Source organism: Rhineura floridana, chromosome 1 (assembly GCF_030035675.1).
Source record: "Rhineura floridana isolate rRhiFlo1 chromosome 1, rRhiFlo1.hap2, whole genome shotgun sequence".
NCBI lineage: Eukaryota > Metazoa > Chordata > Lepidosauria > Squamata > Rhineuridae > Rhineura > Rhineura floridana.
In genome coordinates this window covers 251,801,101-251,818,605 of record NC_084480.1, presented here as the reverse complement: position 1 = coordinate 251,818,605, position 17,505 = coordinate 251,801,101, and the positions used below count along the sequence as shown (strand labels likewise).

General features: G+C 41.6%; 1 protein-coding gene across 1 annotated transcript in view; it reads left to right on the top strand.

The window, feature by feature from the left end:
* The window catches only part of LOC133370826 (desmocollin-1-like), a 61,886-nt gene that overhangs the window by 10,579 nt on the left and 33,802 nt on the right, over positions 1 to 17,505 (top strand). The window contains exons 2-3 of the mRNA XM_061597723.1: positions 9,093 to 9,175; positions 9,482 to 9,662. Coding sequence (XP_061453707.1) covers positions 9,660 to 9,662 — 3 coding nt within the window. The 5' untranslated portion in view covers positions 9,093 to 9,175; positions 9,482 to 9,659. The remainder of the gene's footprint in view (positions 1 to 9,092; positions 9,176 to 9,481; positions 9,663 to 17,505) is intronic.

The window sequence follows — 17,505 nt, the reverse complement described above, 5'->3', positions numbered from 1 at the left end:
CATTTTCAATGCACCCTAAATCACAATCCTAAAATGATTACAACAGCAAGCATAAGACAGTATGCTGCAGTATGAAGAAACAAAAGAAAACAAAAAACAGTAACACAACAATAATTATCACACCTATCTAAATATAAAAAATTAAAATATAAAGTATTTTTAAAAACAGTCTTAAAAATGCAGGCATCCAAAGGTCAATTGATTTACCGCTGGCCTCACTAAATCAAACCCTGATGAAGACCTGAGTATCTTTATGTCTTTAATTGGCATCAGAATGTAACCAGCATTTGGTGCCAAATGTACTTAGAGTTCAGAGCATTCCGTAAACAGGTTACCACTATCAAGAAGGTCCTAACCTTTGTTACTGCACAGTATACTTTATCCATTGGCAAGAAGGGGCACCCCTGTATATCTTAATGCATGGACAGGCTGGCACAGGTATACTCCTTTGAGTATTTTGATCCTAAGTAATTTAGGACCTTATAAGTTAACATTAATAATGTGAATTGGTCTCAGTGGCACAGGGGTGGGGAATCTTTTTGGCACCATGGGCCAGATCCTTATCAAGATCTGCCTCATGGGCCAATTTGACAAATTGGCAGAGCCACCCATCTGTCAATCGCATGGCATCATTATGATGTCACATGATTGGTAGGTGGGTGGGGGTGCCCATCTGTCAAAATCCCTTGCACTTTCCCTAAGTCTTGCAAAAGCCTTTTCCAAGTCTCCCCATGCTTCTCTTTTAATTCTCCATGATCAGGGACTTAAAGGGGGAGTCTCCCCCTCCCCCTTTAAGTCCCTGACTACCCTCCTTTTAAGTCCCAGACAACAGACACTTAAGGGTTACAGTGGGAGACTTGGAAAAGACTTTAAGACAGCCCCCACGCTCCTGTTTGAGAAAGCAAGAGCTGTCTTACAGCCTTTGCAAAGCCTCTTTGAAGTAGCTTACTTTGTGGGCAAAAGCTGCTTCAGTGGCCACTTTTGCACAGGGCTTTAATCCCCTCTCAGTTGGTGAGTGGAGATTAAATCCTGCCCCCTTGGCTGCATGATCTCCTTTTGCCTGCTGGGACCAGGATCACACAGCCAAGGCGGGATTACACCCAAGCCTCCCATCCTTCACTGATGTCCCTAGTGATATCAGCTGGTGGGCATGGTTTGGGGAAAATGGCATTATGGGTCCAATTGGATGCCTTGCAGTACCATGATTGGCCTGGAAGCGGGAGGTTCCCCACCCCTACAGTAGTATGTAGGAATCTAACTCAGATTCTTTAGAACTGGTTATATGATTTTGGCGGGCTGAACTGCTCAAAACACTGGCAGCTGTGTTCTGCGCTAGTCACTATTTCTGTACCATCTTCACAAGTACCCCCCCAAGCCAGTATAGTCATCCAGCTGTGAGGTCACCAGAGTACAAATTACTGTGGCGATGCTACCTCACTCCTGGAATGGCTATAATTGGCTAACCAGCTAGACCTGAAAATAGGCACTCTGTGCCGCTGATGCTACTTACATCTCCAGTGTCAAAACTGGATCAAGGAGTACCCCCAAGCTACTTTCCTGACCAAGGAGAATGCAGACCTATCCAGAATAAGCCATCTACCCAATTTCCAGATGAGAGAACCACCAGCCCACAACATCTCTATCTGATCAGGATTCAGCCTCAACTTATTTCTGCCTTATCTTTTGGATAAGCTTTGTGTAAATTGGTTCTTATGTTCTGTGCAGCCTCAAGTACACACTTTGTACTAAATAAATAAAAATGTTTAAGAATTCTGTGCTGCCGATTTCTCCAAACACAAAGTGGCTAACAGTAATAACAGAATAAAACATCAACCTTATCCTACAATTATGTTCAAATAATGTTAACTATATCTCACCAGTTTAACAAATTCCAGCAGCACAAAAGTAACATAGAATTGAGCCAGCAAAAATACTTAATACATTAACCAAAGGCCTTTTAAAAAAGCCAGGTCTTTACCAGTCAGTATGATGGGGACCAACAGTTCCTGCCCAGCAAGGCATTCCATAAGGTAGGTGCCACAACAGAAAAGCCCTAGATAATATCAGCCTCACCTCCTGAGTTGGAGCAGGGCCCCAGATGATAACTGGAGTGTGTGGGAAAAACATAGAGAAGACTTTGTTCCTAAGGTGTTCAGGTCTCAAGGCATTAAGGCAGGAGTAAGGAACCTCAGCCTAAATGTGGCCCTCTGGAGTTCTTTAGCTGGCCTTTGGAACCCTGCTCCTTCCCTTCTTGAGTGGTTTTGTCACCCAAAAGGTGTTCTTTAACTGTCATATGGTCTCTTGCTTGTCTGGATGGAGAGGTGTGTGGGTGTGTGTAGAAACCTCAACCTGCTGTATAAAAGGCAAAAAATACATCCATTGCTCTGCTCACTTTTGCCTTCAGCCATACCTGCTTTTTACTTCTGACTCCATCTACCGCGGACATGTGGCCCCCAGAAGGTTATCCACAAGGGAATGTGGTCCTCAGACTGAAAAAGGTTCCCCATTAAGGGCATTGGTTAAGACCAGCACCTTGAACTAAGCCGAGAAACTAATTGGCAGTTAGTGCAAATTAATGCTGTGCTGAACATTTCTGGATTTTTCCTCAAAGATGGAGGGTGCATATGCTTTCCTTAGCAACTCTACAACATTTTAGAAAAGCCCCGTGTGCACTCTCAGCAGTGTGGCACTCTTTGCACACAAGATTCCATCCTTCCTGGAAAGATCATGTGACCACATGAGGTGCGGCAGTGGCACACCTCTAGTTCAAATTGCAGAGAAATATTAGGTAGTGCTAGTACTGTTACTTTTACATAATAGAATGCAGACCTAAGGCCCAATACAGTTGAGAAACTCATTGTGCATCAACACCTGGTCAGGAGCCAATAATCAAAATCTGATACTAATTGCAAAGAAAATTGTAGGTCTGTTCTCAAAGTCATACTTTTTTTCAAAATCTGCGCATTGCTGAGAACATGGGTCACTTTAAACATCATGCAGAAACAAACTCAGGTTTGCCAAAGAGTGAACACTCAACAGGGAACTCTGGCCAGTCATGGCTTCTTGATGAGCACACAAAAGTAATACATGCTTGCACATACATTTGTCACCTAAACATGACTAGGAAGCATGTCTTGTCTAAGACTGATATAGAAGGCAGCTTGATTTGGTCATGAAAAAGGTTATGTGGCTAAAAGTCAAAAGGAATGCAGACGTCTATGAAAATCCAAGTGGAACAGGCAGGCCATGTCCTCAGATGACATCACCTCCCTGAAGTGTGGAATTAACAGATGTTAATCTAGAATACAATGGTGAAAGGCTGAGTAGGTGAGGCAGAATAGATTTGTCTTCACAAATATGACTTTTATGATTCTGAAGCTAATCTTTCAGGATTTCTATTTTGCATTGTAGTTCTTCAGAACAAGAATGAATACAAATAGGGTAAGAGAAATCTTTGGCCATCCAGCTGTTGTTGGACTTCCATCAGCCCCAGCCAGCATAGCCAATGGCTAGGAAAGATGAGAGCAACATCTGGAGAGCCACAAGTTCCCCATTCCTGGATTAAAGTTTGTGTGTTAAAATAAAATGGGCAGAACCACTGATAACCTATTGAAAATACAATAAAACAGCTGGCCTTGAACTATTCAGAAAAAGCAGGTTTTTTTCTTGAATCATAGTCTGGGAAGTTGTTACATCTTCTGGATGGGTCTCTGTAGCTATTTCATCTCAAGTCAGCAGTGAGTCATGAAGACAAGCAGGCTCTGCAGAAATCAAATTTCGTAGGCTTGATTAATTTATATGAAATTGTGCAAGACAGAAACATAAATAAAAAATGGAAAAGGAATGTGATAAACCTGTCACAGTAACTTTTTAATTCATCCTGTAGAATAAACATGCTTAGGTTGGTGGGGAGGGCCTTTCCCCATGCGTTCATTAGACATGAGGAGTGAAAACCTGAAAAGGGCTGTTAGTCTATTTATACATATTTAATCATTAATTCATTCAATTTATATACCAGGATTGCTAAGTGGTTTATATAACATACAAGTCATAGGTAAATATGAGAAAAAAATATTATGATACAAATGCAATATTAATGCAATAAGAATCAGTAAAACTTATAAAAACTGGTGCTGGCTGCGACAATGGATTGGATGAGGGCTAATAAACTGAGGCTCAATCCAGACAAGACAGAGATGCTGCTAGTGGGTGGTTCTTCTGACCAGATGGTGGATGTCCAACTTGTCCTGGATGGGGTTGGACTCCCCCTGAAGGAGCAGGTTCATAGCTTGGGGATTCTCCTAGAACGATCTCTGTTACTTGAAGCTCAGGTAGCCTCGGTGGCACAGAGTGCCTTCTACCATCTTCAGTTGGTGGCCCAACTACGTCCCTATCTGGACAGGGATAACCTGGCTTCAGTTGTCCATGCTCTGGTAACCTCCAAATTAGATTACTGCAATGCACTCTACATGGGGCTGCCTTTGAAGACGGTTCGGAAACTGCAGCTTGTGCAAAATGCAGCGGCCAGATTGGTAGCAGGGACGAGACGGTCCAAACATATAAAACTGATTCTGGCCCACTTGCATTGGCTGCCTGTATGTTTCCGAGCTCGATTCAAGGTGCTGGTTTTGACCTATAAAGCCTTACACGACTTGGGACCACAATACCTGATGGAATGCCTCTCCCGATACGAACCCACCCATACACTACGTTCAAGATCAAAGGCCCTCCTCTGGGTGCCTACTCCAAGGGAAGCTCGGAGGGTGGCAACAAGGGAGAGGGCCTTCTCAGTGGTGGCCCCCAAATTATGGAATGATTTTTGTGATGAGGTGTGCCTGGCACCAACACTGTTATCTTTTCAGCGCCAGGTCAAGACTTTTCTCCCAGGCATTTTTAGCATGTGTTTTAAATTGTTTTAAATTTTAAAATTGTGTTTTAAATTGTTTTTAAAATATGTGTTCTAAATTGTATATTTGTTTTAATGCTTTTGGTTGCTGTAAACCACCCAGAGAACTTCGGCTATGGGTCAGTATACAAGTGCAATAAATAAATAAAATAAATAACTAAAATGAATGAGGATACATGAAATTAAGTAAAGCTGAGCAGTGCAAAAAAGAAAAGAAAATCAAGAATCAAGAGTAAGAGTCTGGGAAAGCCTGGGTAAGCATATATGTTTGTAAAGAAGTGTTTTAAACATTACCGTTTCCACTTCTCAAACTACCTGGGGAAAGCATTCCAAAGCTATATTTACAGTCATCTGTGGCTAAGACATATGTGTTATTAATTTTCTTCATTTCTAGACCTGGAATAGTGTGCAGTTGCAGAAAATGTGTATGCACATACTGTGTGGACATCTGCAGGGAGCGAGCCTTAGCACACATAATTCTATGTATGAAGGCTGTCATGTGATCTAGATCCCTAAGCAATTAGGGTACCAGATCATGCAGAAGTCTTCACATGTACAGTTGTACACGCAAAGGATCCCTCTCCACAGATGATTGTACTGTTCACATGGACTCCCAGAAAGTGGGGCTAGTTTGAGCACATGATGTCAAAGGTGGAGCTAGTTGATACTCCCTGCTCATGCAATGACAGCAGGTCAGTCTGTTCTGCTACTTGTGTCTGCAGCAACAGAGTATAGAGAGATAAGGCAGGGGAGAGGTAGACTCCAGCTCTTCTTACCCACATGCATGTTTTATTGTAAAAAGTAGAGTCCTGCCCCCAGCTTTATGCATAAATGGGCCAGACATGTGAACAACATGGTTGGCCCTGAGACTGATTGTGTTGAAAATGTGTTTGCAACAGGGATATTGTGTTGTAGAGGCTTTTTATTGGTTATTGGAGATTGCAGGGGGGAGGGAAAAATCCATGTGTTCCACTTGTGCAATATTGGATACAACCCATTTTTATCTCCTTCAAAAAACCATAGACTCATAGGGGGGTCTTGAAAGTAATTTAACACAGCCCCCCACATGCAAGACTGGACCATTCACTCTCCAGCCCACTATGGCTGGGCTCAGTAGACAGAATTTGAGGTATCATTTAAGGGTAGGAAATGGCCAGATTTTTAGTTTCTATTTATAGAGCAACCCAAACCCTTGATCTGCTGCACTAGAGGGGATTTGGATGTCCCTCTGTCCAGCTCTGCTCATCTATGTTGGGCTCTGCAAGTGTGTAGGAGGCTCTTCCACAGCAGAGCTCCCAACTGCAGCCACCTAAACCATAGCTGGGTGGAAACTCCTGTCAGTGGTAGCTGGTATATAGCCCCGCAGTGGATGGGGCGGTGGCTCTGCTGCTTTGTTGAGCCTTGCTGCTGTCCACCAGAGGTTTGGACAGCTCTGTTAACAACCTGGGGTGAGTGGCATTTGGAAGTTCTACATCAGGCACAAAAATGTCTCAGGCTGTTACTGCAGCCCACAATAAATGAGCGGACACAATCCTGTCCATAGAATGCTGAGTGCAGGTTCTTCACAGAATGGTGCCTGTGTAGAAAACTTTGCATTTCCTGCAACAAAATGAAACTAGATTTTTTTAATGTTAAAATATTTTTTATTAAATCATATAAAGTATGTAACACTAGTACCAACAAAACTAAGCACACAACTGTACATAACACCCTCCTCTTCAACCCCAATCTCCAAAATTCTCAAATTATAGATACAGTATATATCAGATATCTTATACAGTCACTACAGCTTCATTGGAAAAAATGTCAGATACATAACAAGAAAGGGGAAAGGGAAAAAGAGAAAAGAAAAAACAAGAGAAATAATAATTTAAAAAATAATATTTACCATACTGAGAATGACAGACAATAGAATAAGATTGACCACACTGTCCCATACTGGGTCTAATTTCTTATTGCAACAAAAACCTTTCCACTCTAATATTCCCATGTCTATTATTCCAATTTCATCTAAAGGGTTCCCATCTCTCCATGAAATTCAGGTTACATGCTTTTCCTTCTCTTATCTGAATATAAAAAGTTAGTTAATCCATTACCACTAACTCAAGGCATTTCTTCAGCCACTCAGTAACTAGATTTGTCCAACGTTTCTCCTACCAGATGTTCTGTTTTGTTTGGAATTTTACTACATGGGCTGGAAGAAGAGACACCACAAATAAGGCAGGTTTCTTCCTGTACAGAGTCCCTGAGAATTTTCACAACAAAGAGGGAGGTGTTGATGTACATTGTCAGTGTCAATGTCATTAGCTGATGGCAAGCAGTAACCTCATGTCATCTGAGCAATGAGGAACGTATAATTTCCCAAATGCTATCAGATTATTAATAACAAGCAAAAGCAATTAGTGTAATTATTTGAAATAATAAAGCTTCTGTTTTCCGATTGTCCAGAAGGTTTTGTTTCCATTATAATAAGGGGAAGGGAGAAGACAGCAGATGTCAAAAGGCTTCATATGCTAATTACCCATTTTGAATACATAAACTAGATTACTAGACTGGTTAAAGGTACTAGTGCAAACACCCAATTTGTGCTTACACTTACTGCAATAGTACTGACAAATTAGGTAAGGACAAGACGTTATCACTGTGACAGATATATTTGCCTACGCAGTCTCCATGTTACTTCCCACATAAAAAATAATCACATACAAAAATCAGCAATTCCTTTTGCACAGCTAAACGTGTTGAAAATCTGTCACATTTACAAGCAGTAAGGGGTGAATAGTATGGTAAGTACAGACTGGGGATATCTGAGTTCAAATCCACGCTCAGGCACAAAGCTCACTGGGTGACCTTGAGTTTAACTCTTCTCATGGGGTTGCTGTGGAGATAAATTGCATGAATATATGTATGACACCCTGAGGAGGAAGAAGCCCTATTTTTGTGTAAACAATCACATGAGAAGTGCACAACCTGACTCCTCTGGCACTTCATCTTTGCACACTTTAGAGCCCTCCAAGAGTTTGAGGGCAATGTTCTGAAGTGGAGAGCCTCCTCTGTTTACAGAGGATCCCTTTGCCATTTAGAAGTCTGCACAATAAGGCACCCCACTTTGAACCTTCACCTTCGAAGTTGTGGAGGGCTCTAAACTGGGTAAAAATTATGAGCTGGGGGAGTGGAGAGGTTTCCAGCACACACACCCTGCCACTTCTCCTTGCATGAGGGTAAGAAATGTGTGCAAGAAACAAGTCTTTTCTGTCTGCTTTTTTTTAAAGTAATCCCACACATTTTGTGACTAGGAATGTCAGAGAACTGAGATGAAAATGAAAAAGGAAGAAGGAACTGTTGCAGTTTGTGCTTTTGTGTTCAGAAATGGAAATCAGTCAAGCAAATACGATCAATGTTCATTTACATTGTTCTTGGTTTTTTTAAGTCTGGAAATGATACATAATATTTTTACATTATTTTGATGTTTCCATTGTTTTACATTGTTTTGATGTATTCATCGTAATGAATGTAACTTACATTAAATATCAGACAGTGAGACAAATAACATAGTATTTGGCGGAAACTGAACTGCAGTGGAAAGGAAACAATGTATTGCAGCCTTTTGGATCCTCAGTTCTGCAGGGATATTGCAGAAGCATGCAAATCCAAACTCCCACTCCCTGTGCTGGAAGGTTGCAGGTCAGTGTTTTGAGATGGGGAGTGGGACCCTAGATGCTTTGTGTCAATGGATCTCATATTCACAAGCCACATGGAAAATCTGCTTGTTCTCACTAAGCAGCAGATTAAATGTGTGGATTCAGCATGGATAGGGTTACAGTCCACACAAAAATGTTGTGGAAACCTAGAGAAGGCTTCCAGTTTAACAGTAACTCACCAAACCAGCAATATGGGAAACTCATGAATGGACTTGCCTGATGTTAACCTGTTTGTACGGACTAGGGAGTTACAACAGCACATTGTTATAGATGTACCCCCCCGAGTCCTGTGTGCAGTTTATCCTTTTCCCCTATTCGAGGCTAATTCAGAGAGACCTGGGGAAGTTGGAGCATTAGAGCAGACTGCTTATTAAAAAAAATGAAAGGTATTTAAAGAACAGCAGGTGACAGACAGTTTCTTTCTAAGGCACAGGCATATCCTTTTCATTCAGCTAAAGTCTGGTTTCTTTATTGTTTAATCACAGGCCTGTGACAGAAACAGAAGAAAACCAATCTGTGTTTTCCCATTGCCAACTAACTAGTGAGTCATGGCGTCTTCGCCAAGCAGGTGTGACATCTGATATGAAATAAGTAGGTACACCGCCCTCCCTTGAAGCAGTTCTTTACCCAAAGGAGGAGTATCTAAATTAACCTGTAAACTTAGTACCGAGTCTTCTTTTAATTGGCAGGGTGACTGTGTGAAAATGCTGACTGAATGCTATTCATAAGCACTGGTGTTTTAGAAGGACATGCTTGTGGGTGGGGCATGTGAGGAAAGCGGAGGGAAAAAACTCCTGTGAATATAGTTCCCCTACAGATTTAGGATTGGATAAAAGCTTTGATATTTATGTGGCTCTTTGATATCTGCCCACAGAACAGGGTAATGAGGACTATGGATCTTGGAACAGACTCTGTGAATGCAAGTGGATGAAACTTCTCCTCTGACATCAAAGGTGGACTCAGATGACACAGCATTGCATGATTGCCACTTGCAACCTCATGGTGCAGAAGATTCCAGAAGAGTAGCTGTGTTGCAGCAAAAACAACAATGAATGGTAGACTGCATCCACAGGGTGCCAATTGTTTTTTTGTGAGAGCTGATAGTAACACAGCAGCTAAGAATGTGAATCAGTCAGCAAGCACACAGACACACATGTATAAATCACCAATCACATATAACATCAATCACATATAAATACATTAAATTTAAGACAGATGAATTAAAGTATCCCAATCTAGACAAGCAAAGATAAAACACAGAGCAGTAACAGTTTTACCACTCCAGCAGCACTCCCAGTTAAAAACAGATCAGAATAAAAAGGTTTGTAAAGACGCATTTAAAAGCAATTAAAGAGGGTAGTAAACATACATTCTGTGACAGGGGGTTCCACAAAGATGGGGCCACCACTGAAAAGACCTTGTCTTTTGTGTCTGCTAATCTAGATAGCAGGCCTGCAAGCAGGGCATCTGTACCTGATCTTAGGGCCCAGACAGGTTCATAGATGTGCAGGCAGACCTTCAGATAATTGGGTCACAGACTATTTATGGCTTTAAAGGTAACTTTCTGCACTTTAAATTGGGCCTGGAAATGAACCAGCAACCAATATAGCTGGTATAGAATCAGTGGTGTCACTAGGGTTGGTGTCACCCGGTGCGGTAACTCATGGTGTCACCCCCATGGACCTCCTCCCGTAAAAGGTATGATAGCATTCTTCAAGTACTTGAAAGGTGGGCTGGGATCTCTTCTCGATCATCCCAGAGTGCAGGACACAGAATAATGGGCTCAAGTTGCAGGAAGCCAGATTCGGACTGAACGTCAGGAAAAACTTCCTAACTGTTAGAGCGACATGACAATGGGACCAATGAACTGGGGAGGTGGTGGGCTGTCCAACCCTGGAGGCCTTCAAGAGGGCAGCTGGACAGGGACCTATCAGGGATGCTTTAATCCAGATCCCTGCATTGAGCTAGGGTGCAAGGAGGTTGCTTTAAGGTCACTTAATGAGGTCATGGCAAAGATTCAAGCCGACCCAGAGATTTCCTGCAAACTGCAAACATCCCTAAGTGAACACTTTGCAGGGCTGTTGTGAAACCTGCAGAGCCGATGGGCACTGAGCTGTAACAGAGCACTTCTGAGCCGGTTTACTCAAAAGAAAATCCCATACATTCCATGGGATTTACTCTCCAGGTAGTGAGTTTACGGGATTACAACTTGAAGCGTTCCGAAGGGCTTATATTTCAGACCAAATTGTGCAATCCTGGGCAAGTTTACTCAGAAGCAAGTCTCACTGTACTCAAAGAGTCATACTCCCCAGGAAGTGCTTCCCATAACGGGCATCTGGCTGGCCACTGTGAGAACAGGATGCTGGCCAAGATGGACCACTGGCCTGATCCAGCAGCCAGCCAGACTCCCTGTCTGATTTTCAGGCTTGCAGCCAAAACTTTGCAAAACAAATCCAACAGGATAAGCATGACTGATGCCTCTGTCTTCTCCCCCCCTTCTTCCCGCCCATATGGCGTTGAGGGGTGGAGACAGGATACGTCACAGACACCAAGCTGCCCAACCTGATTCACTGAGTGCCCCCGCCAATGCTGCTCCCAGTCTTGCCCGCCCGCCTGCCTGCCTGCCTCCGAAGAGGAGTTGGCTGCTCCGACGCTGACCTGGAGCACTTCTTGGCTCCTTTGCCGGGCAACGGCGCCCTGCCCCACAACGGGGCGGCTCTGGGTGTCACCCCTCTCATGGTGTCACCCGGGAGCGGTCCGCACCCCCCGCACCCCCTTAGTGATGCCGCTGTATAGAATTGTATATCTACTTGGCCCTCACAAGCAGTCAAGCCAGCAGCATTGCATCAGTTGCTGAACTATCTTCAAAGACAGTCCTATGTATGATACATAACTGTAGTTGAATATTTGTGAAATACTTGGAATACTTGACATGCACTATATAACTATGTTGCTGCTAATTAATTAATTAGTGACTGACCAGAGGGTGAACTGAGCCTACCATTGCTGTTATGGGGGGGAGGCAGAGGGAGGCATTAAGCACTAATTTAGGACAGGAAAATAAAAGGTAGGATAATTAACATTGTTACATACTTTGAACCCTCAGAATGGAGCAGACTATGTCTCCAATAAAATAAATAACTAGTCTGAAAGACTGAAATAAGTGAAGTGTGTTCCATTGCTATACCCATACAAAACATAACTTGGTCAATTATTTGAGAATTAATATTGTACATTTTACCACTGCAAAAGGGAATGGTACCATTTCTACTGCAACAGTCTCATGAAATATGAGGTGCAGGAGGAACTTGGCAGTGTGTCAGTGATGGCTGAGGAGGACAGAAAACAATTGTCAGAACTGCAGCCAAGAAAGAAGAGGGTGGAGGAAGCCATGAGAAATATGGACACAACGTAAGATAATGAAATAGTATCATCTCAGTTACATCTGTGCATGGAATGTTATTGGAATTTATCACATTTAGTATTTCTTTTAATCAATCAAGGCCTAAACCAAGGTTAACCTTTTGCAGGCTATTTTGAAAGAGTTATATTATCCTAAATTATTTCCTATAGAAGGGGTTGACATGATAAATTTTGTCAAATGCATTTCATCATTAGGAGGACACAAGAGATAATTCAACCTGGACATAAAAAGCAATCTCAGTGCATTCATCATTAAATCCACACTAGTGCCATGAGAAAGCAGGAAGAGGCACGTTCTGGTATCTGATCAAAGGGTAACCATATCAAGTGGCTCATAGAGATAGATTTATACAAAGGAAATACCAAGTTTACAGTGTGAAGGATTTAGCTTGTTTTTTCTTTCTTTCCCTATGTCAAATAATTCCATTGTTCTCAGTTAGCGTATGCATATACCTGTCTATCTGGAAATCTGTTCATGTGCAGCCATTGCCATGTTGTCCATTTTCATTGTAAGCAACTTGTTTTGTAAGCAACACTTTAGCTTCGTTTATAAATGGGATCTAATTCACATAGCGTCATTTTTTTCTTTTAAAGTGAATCGGAACTGATTTTTTGAGTAGATTTGCAGTTATTGAGATGATTTGGTTATGCCAAGCAAGCTAAGGTTTATGCCCTTGAAAATACAGACTAAACTGCACTGTCAGGCCATTGAACAGCCATAGATCAAGTCCTATTCTTTTTAACATATATAGAGAAGGTATTTGTAGTTACTGGGCATAAGCTGTATGGAATCTTATATGTATCAAAAGATTCATGATATTGACAGAGATTCAGCTAGTGAAAATGGAAGTGGGGGTGAACCTATTTACTTTGGCAGGAATGTCCATTATTTTCACTACCTGAAGCTCTGTCAATTCTTTCTAAAGAACTCATTACAATCCTTTGACTTTTCTGCTATATTTCTTCTGACTATATTTTCTTTACGGGAGTTTTTCCAAAAGATAACTACCAGTGCTCACTAGCTTGCAAGACAAGACAGTCAGGATGAAAATCTGTACAATAAGCAGAATGCAACAATTAGGAGGAGTGAAGTTGCTTTGCTCCAGGGAGGAGCTTCAGAGGAATGGTGTGTGGTAGGCATATCCTTGGTAGTACTTCTCTGCTCTGAAAAATGCAAAAACAAACCTATAGACAGTGTGCCAGATATGTAAATTGATAACTTGCTGCTTTAGATTCTTTAGACATCTTTGTGTGTACTGTCGTGTAGTTCACAAACATTAAAAACTGTAGACTGTCTTCTGCATTATAGGACTACTATTTCTCCTATCTTCTGTCTTGGAGGAAGAAAGGTTGATTTTGAGATCTGTATTTTTTGCATAGTAGATTGTATTGTTGTTTGCCACATTGAAATGTCTCAGATACTTGTTCCATTGGAAGTTTTTCTTGGGAAAGGCATGGGCTAGGTGAGTGCTTACATGTACTCCTGCTTTCTGCAGGGTGCATGGCAGGGGCTTGATTACACATGTTCCCTCATTAAGAGGGTGACAAGTCTCAGATAGTTCAGGCAGCTTGGCAGGTAAACACTACTGGCAATGCAGACCAGAGAGGTTTGCAATGGCAAATCCTATGTAATGAGTCATTTAGTTTTAAGTGAACAAAGAAAGTCTTTAACTATGCATTTAAACCCAAAGCTGTTTGAAAGACCAAAGCAAATAGTTTGCTAGCACATATGTCTTCCATTAGAACTGGTTGTTTATTTGGACTGCCTTCAAGTCAATTCCGACTTATGGCGACCCTATGAATAGGGTTTTCATGGTAAGCGGTATTCAGAGGGGTTTTACCATTGCCTTCCTCTGAGGCTGAGAGGCAGTGACTGGCCCAAGGTTACCCAGTGAGCTTCATGGCTGTGTGGGGATTCAAACCCTGGTCTCCCAGGTCATAATCCAACACCTTAACCACTACTCCACACTGGCTCACTCCATTAGAACTACATGTGCTTAAAACAGTCTGGATGTATGCTGCTTCACCAGTCCAATAAAAATATGGAATAGTCAAATATATGTGCTGAAGTGTGGGTTGGCATTTCTTGATTAACTACCTTTCCCCTTATATATCCTTATATATCCACAAGATCACTGTGTTGTGCAGAAGAGCTCCTTAAAATCCCCAAAATATCAGAAGCCCTAGCCACAGTAACTCAGAGCAAGACTTTCAGAGTGGTTACCCCTGTTCTGTATGACAGCATCCTTGATGAGATATCACAGGCACCCATTATCTGCTCTTTATTGAAACAATTGCAGGCTTTTCCCCCCAACAAGCTTTTCCAGCTGGATGCAAAGTTTTCTGTCTTGGGTATCTATTTTGTATTGTTTTTAAACCTATCTTCAGTTTTTTGTACTGCTTTAAATAGCATTTTTAGCTGTTTGATTTTTATAAATTGCCTTGAGATAAATGTAAAAAAAAAGGTAAAGGTGTCCCCGCACTTGTAGTGTGAGTCGTTTCCGACTCTTAGGGTGATGTCTTGCGACGTTTACTAGGCAGACCGTATATATGGGGTGGGATTGCCAGTTCCTTCCCTGGCCTTTCTTTACCCCCCAGAATATGCCAGGTACTCATTTTACCGACCACGGATGGATGGAAGGTTGAGTGGACCTCGACCCCTTTTACCAGAGATTCAACTTCCTCCTTCCGTTGGAATCGAACTCCGGCCGTGAGCAGAGCTTTCAGCTGCGTTACCGCCACTTACCACTCTGCGCCATGGAGGATTCATAATAAAAGACGATTCATAAATAAATTCTTCTCTTGTGGGTATGTTTTTTAACTTGGAGCTCAGCATTCAAAAGCCATTGGTGACAGCTGTCTCAATACAGCCCCTTTTGCCAGTCTGGAGCCCTCCAGATGGTTGGGACTACAACTCTCATCAAGGGCTGATGGGAATTGTAGCTCATAACATCTGCAGGACACCAGGTTGGTGAAGACTGCAATAGAGCAATATCTGATCACCACATTGCCACTCTAAGGAGAAAGTATCAAATTTTCAGTGGCTACTGCAGTCTAATTTTCAGAATCTTCAATTCTGCTGCCAAGTGTAACATTGATGCAGAATACATTATTATTTGTGGAAATCGGTTATTTTCCCTTTTCAACAAAAATAAAACAGCATCAGTTACTGAACAACAACCTTCTATGTTTTCATTGGACAAACATTTAACTTTCCTTCAGCTACCCAGGCCAACATCCACATTATTTTATGAGATAAATATTTTCACTCAGACTTCCCAAGCTCAACACACACTAAAAATATCCCTTTGTATTTGTATCACCACAGATATTGACATAACTAGAGTGGTGAGGAAGTCCCAAGTCCAGTTTCCTGTGTTTTCAACAAAGGAAGCAATTAGTTATATTTTGATTAGTTTTCAGATAACCAGATCTAAGGAGAGACATTTACTTGCTATGACAGAAATGGAAGCTTGGACTCCAGCGGCTAACATGATATTCTATGCTACTGAAATAGGGCTGAACCATGAAACTTTCTCCTACTTGCCAATGAAAAATCATAAAATATTATTTATGAATACATGGCAATATATCTAATTATCTTTATTTCCTTTAGCATTTAAATGTTAACCCCTTCTTTCAACCTTTATTAGGAAAGGGGAGAGATTTGATTCAGTTTGCATTTACAGGCAAACATCAAATTTGCACTTTCTAAAACAATATGCAAACAGAAATAATAATAATAGTAATAATAATCATATTAATTATTATTATTATTATTATATCCCACCCTTTCTCCCAGGTGGCAAGCAAAAGCACTATAAACACTCTAAAACATCATAAAAACAAACTTTAAAATATATTACAACAAAACATCCTTAAAAACATATTAAAACAAAACATCTTTAAAAGAATCTTTTTTTTAAAAAGTGTTAAAAATATATTAAAAAGCAATTCCAACACAGATGCAGACTGGGATAAGGTCTCTATTCAAAACATTTGTTGAAAGAGGAAGGTGAAGCTTCACTGAAGATGACAACTGTTTTGACCTTCATGTTTTCATTTTAATGTTCATTATTAATTCATTATTTACCAGTTACTCATATGAATCAAATAGTTGCTGGTTCAGAGGCACTTGTTGTATGCATTTGCTCTTTAAGCTTCTGAAGTTCCTCAGAAGCCACATCACTGGTGAGATTCAAGCTTTTAAATTTTAGTTGTCGTGACCTGACTGGCCGTGTGAAACGCATTGCACGTAGTACCTCTTAACACATTATAAACCGTAAAGCTGATGTAAATTTATATATACAGTAGTATGTGACCACATGCTGAATAAGCAGCAATTTAAAATGAGTACTCTGCAATTGGTTATTACAGGACAATTTTTATTAGCTAGTAGTAGGAATGTTTTGCAACCTTGTGAAGCTTCTCTGGGCAGGATTACTGAAAGGACTCTTGTCACACAGCATTCAGGTAGTTAATGAATCACTGAAATGGGATGGAAGTACTTTCTACATAGGCTACAATGGTTACTTAGATAATCTGACAACAAAATATTACAAGGTGGAGTACTATTCCTGTGCAGGTTCAGGAGTTGCTGGCAACGCAGTGCAGCATTGCCGACCTGGTTTCCAATGCAGAGGTCTCTGCCAGTAATCGAGTGGGAGAGGGGTAAGGTGGCGGGGAGGTTGGTACAAGGCAGGTACAGTGGCAGAGCCAATCCAATGCTTCATTCGCTGCACCCACATCATGCCAACCTCCCCTCTTCCTTGCTCCTCCCCATCTTGGTTATCAGCAGCAACCTCCATGTTGGGAAGCCAGATGAGCAACGCTGCTCCACCCTGCTCTGCTGGCCCCTGTTGCAGGATTCCAGCCAGCCAACCACACCCTTTCCCAGGATATTCCATCTCTCTCCCCCCTCCCAACAGTCAGCCAGTGTTGCATGTCCACTGAGCATCTCAATCCCCACTGAGCTACTTTGGGTCCCTTAGTATTTTTTTCTTTTTTTTTAACAAAGCTGCCCTGGGCTCCTGCTGGGAGGAAGGGTGGGAGATAAAGCAAATAATAAATAAATAAACAAAAATGTATTTCTGCAAAGCATTGATTTCTCCGAGCCTGCTGATACCTCCCTCTTGTAAATGGATGACAGTGGTTCGGCTACATCCACACTGGGAGGATGAGCTTGCCTTTACTACATAGGATTAATTTATTTAAAAGGAATTCTTCTCCAATACCTCAACAGATGATTTAATTTTTTAAGGCTCCAATTTTATACCTGCTTATCTGACAGTAAGCCCTGCTGAACTCAGGAGAACTTACTTCTGAGCAGATATGTATAGAATTGAACTGTGGCAATGCAATCCAAACTCCATGTGAGCAGCAGTGGGGTGTAACAGAGCACTGTAGCCACTGCTGCACCCCAGCCCCATTGCTCATGCTGGCTGCGGTGCAAGGCAGCCTATGCCAGCCTGGAAC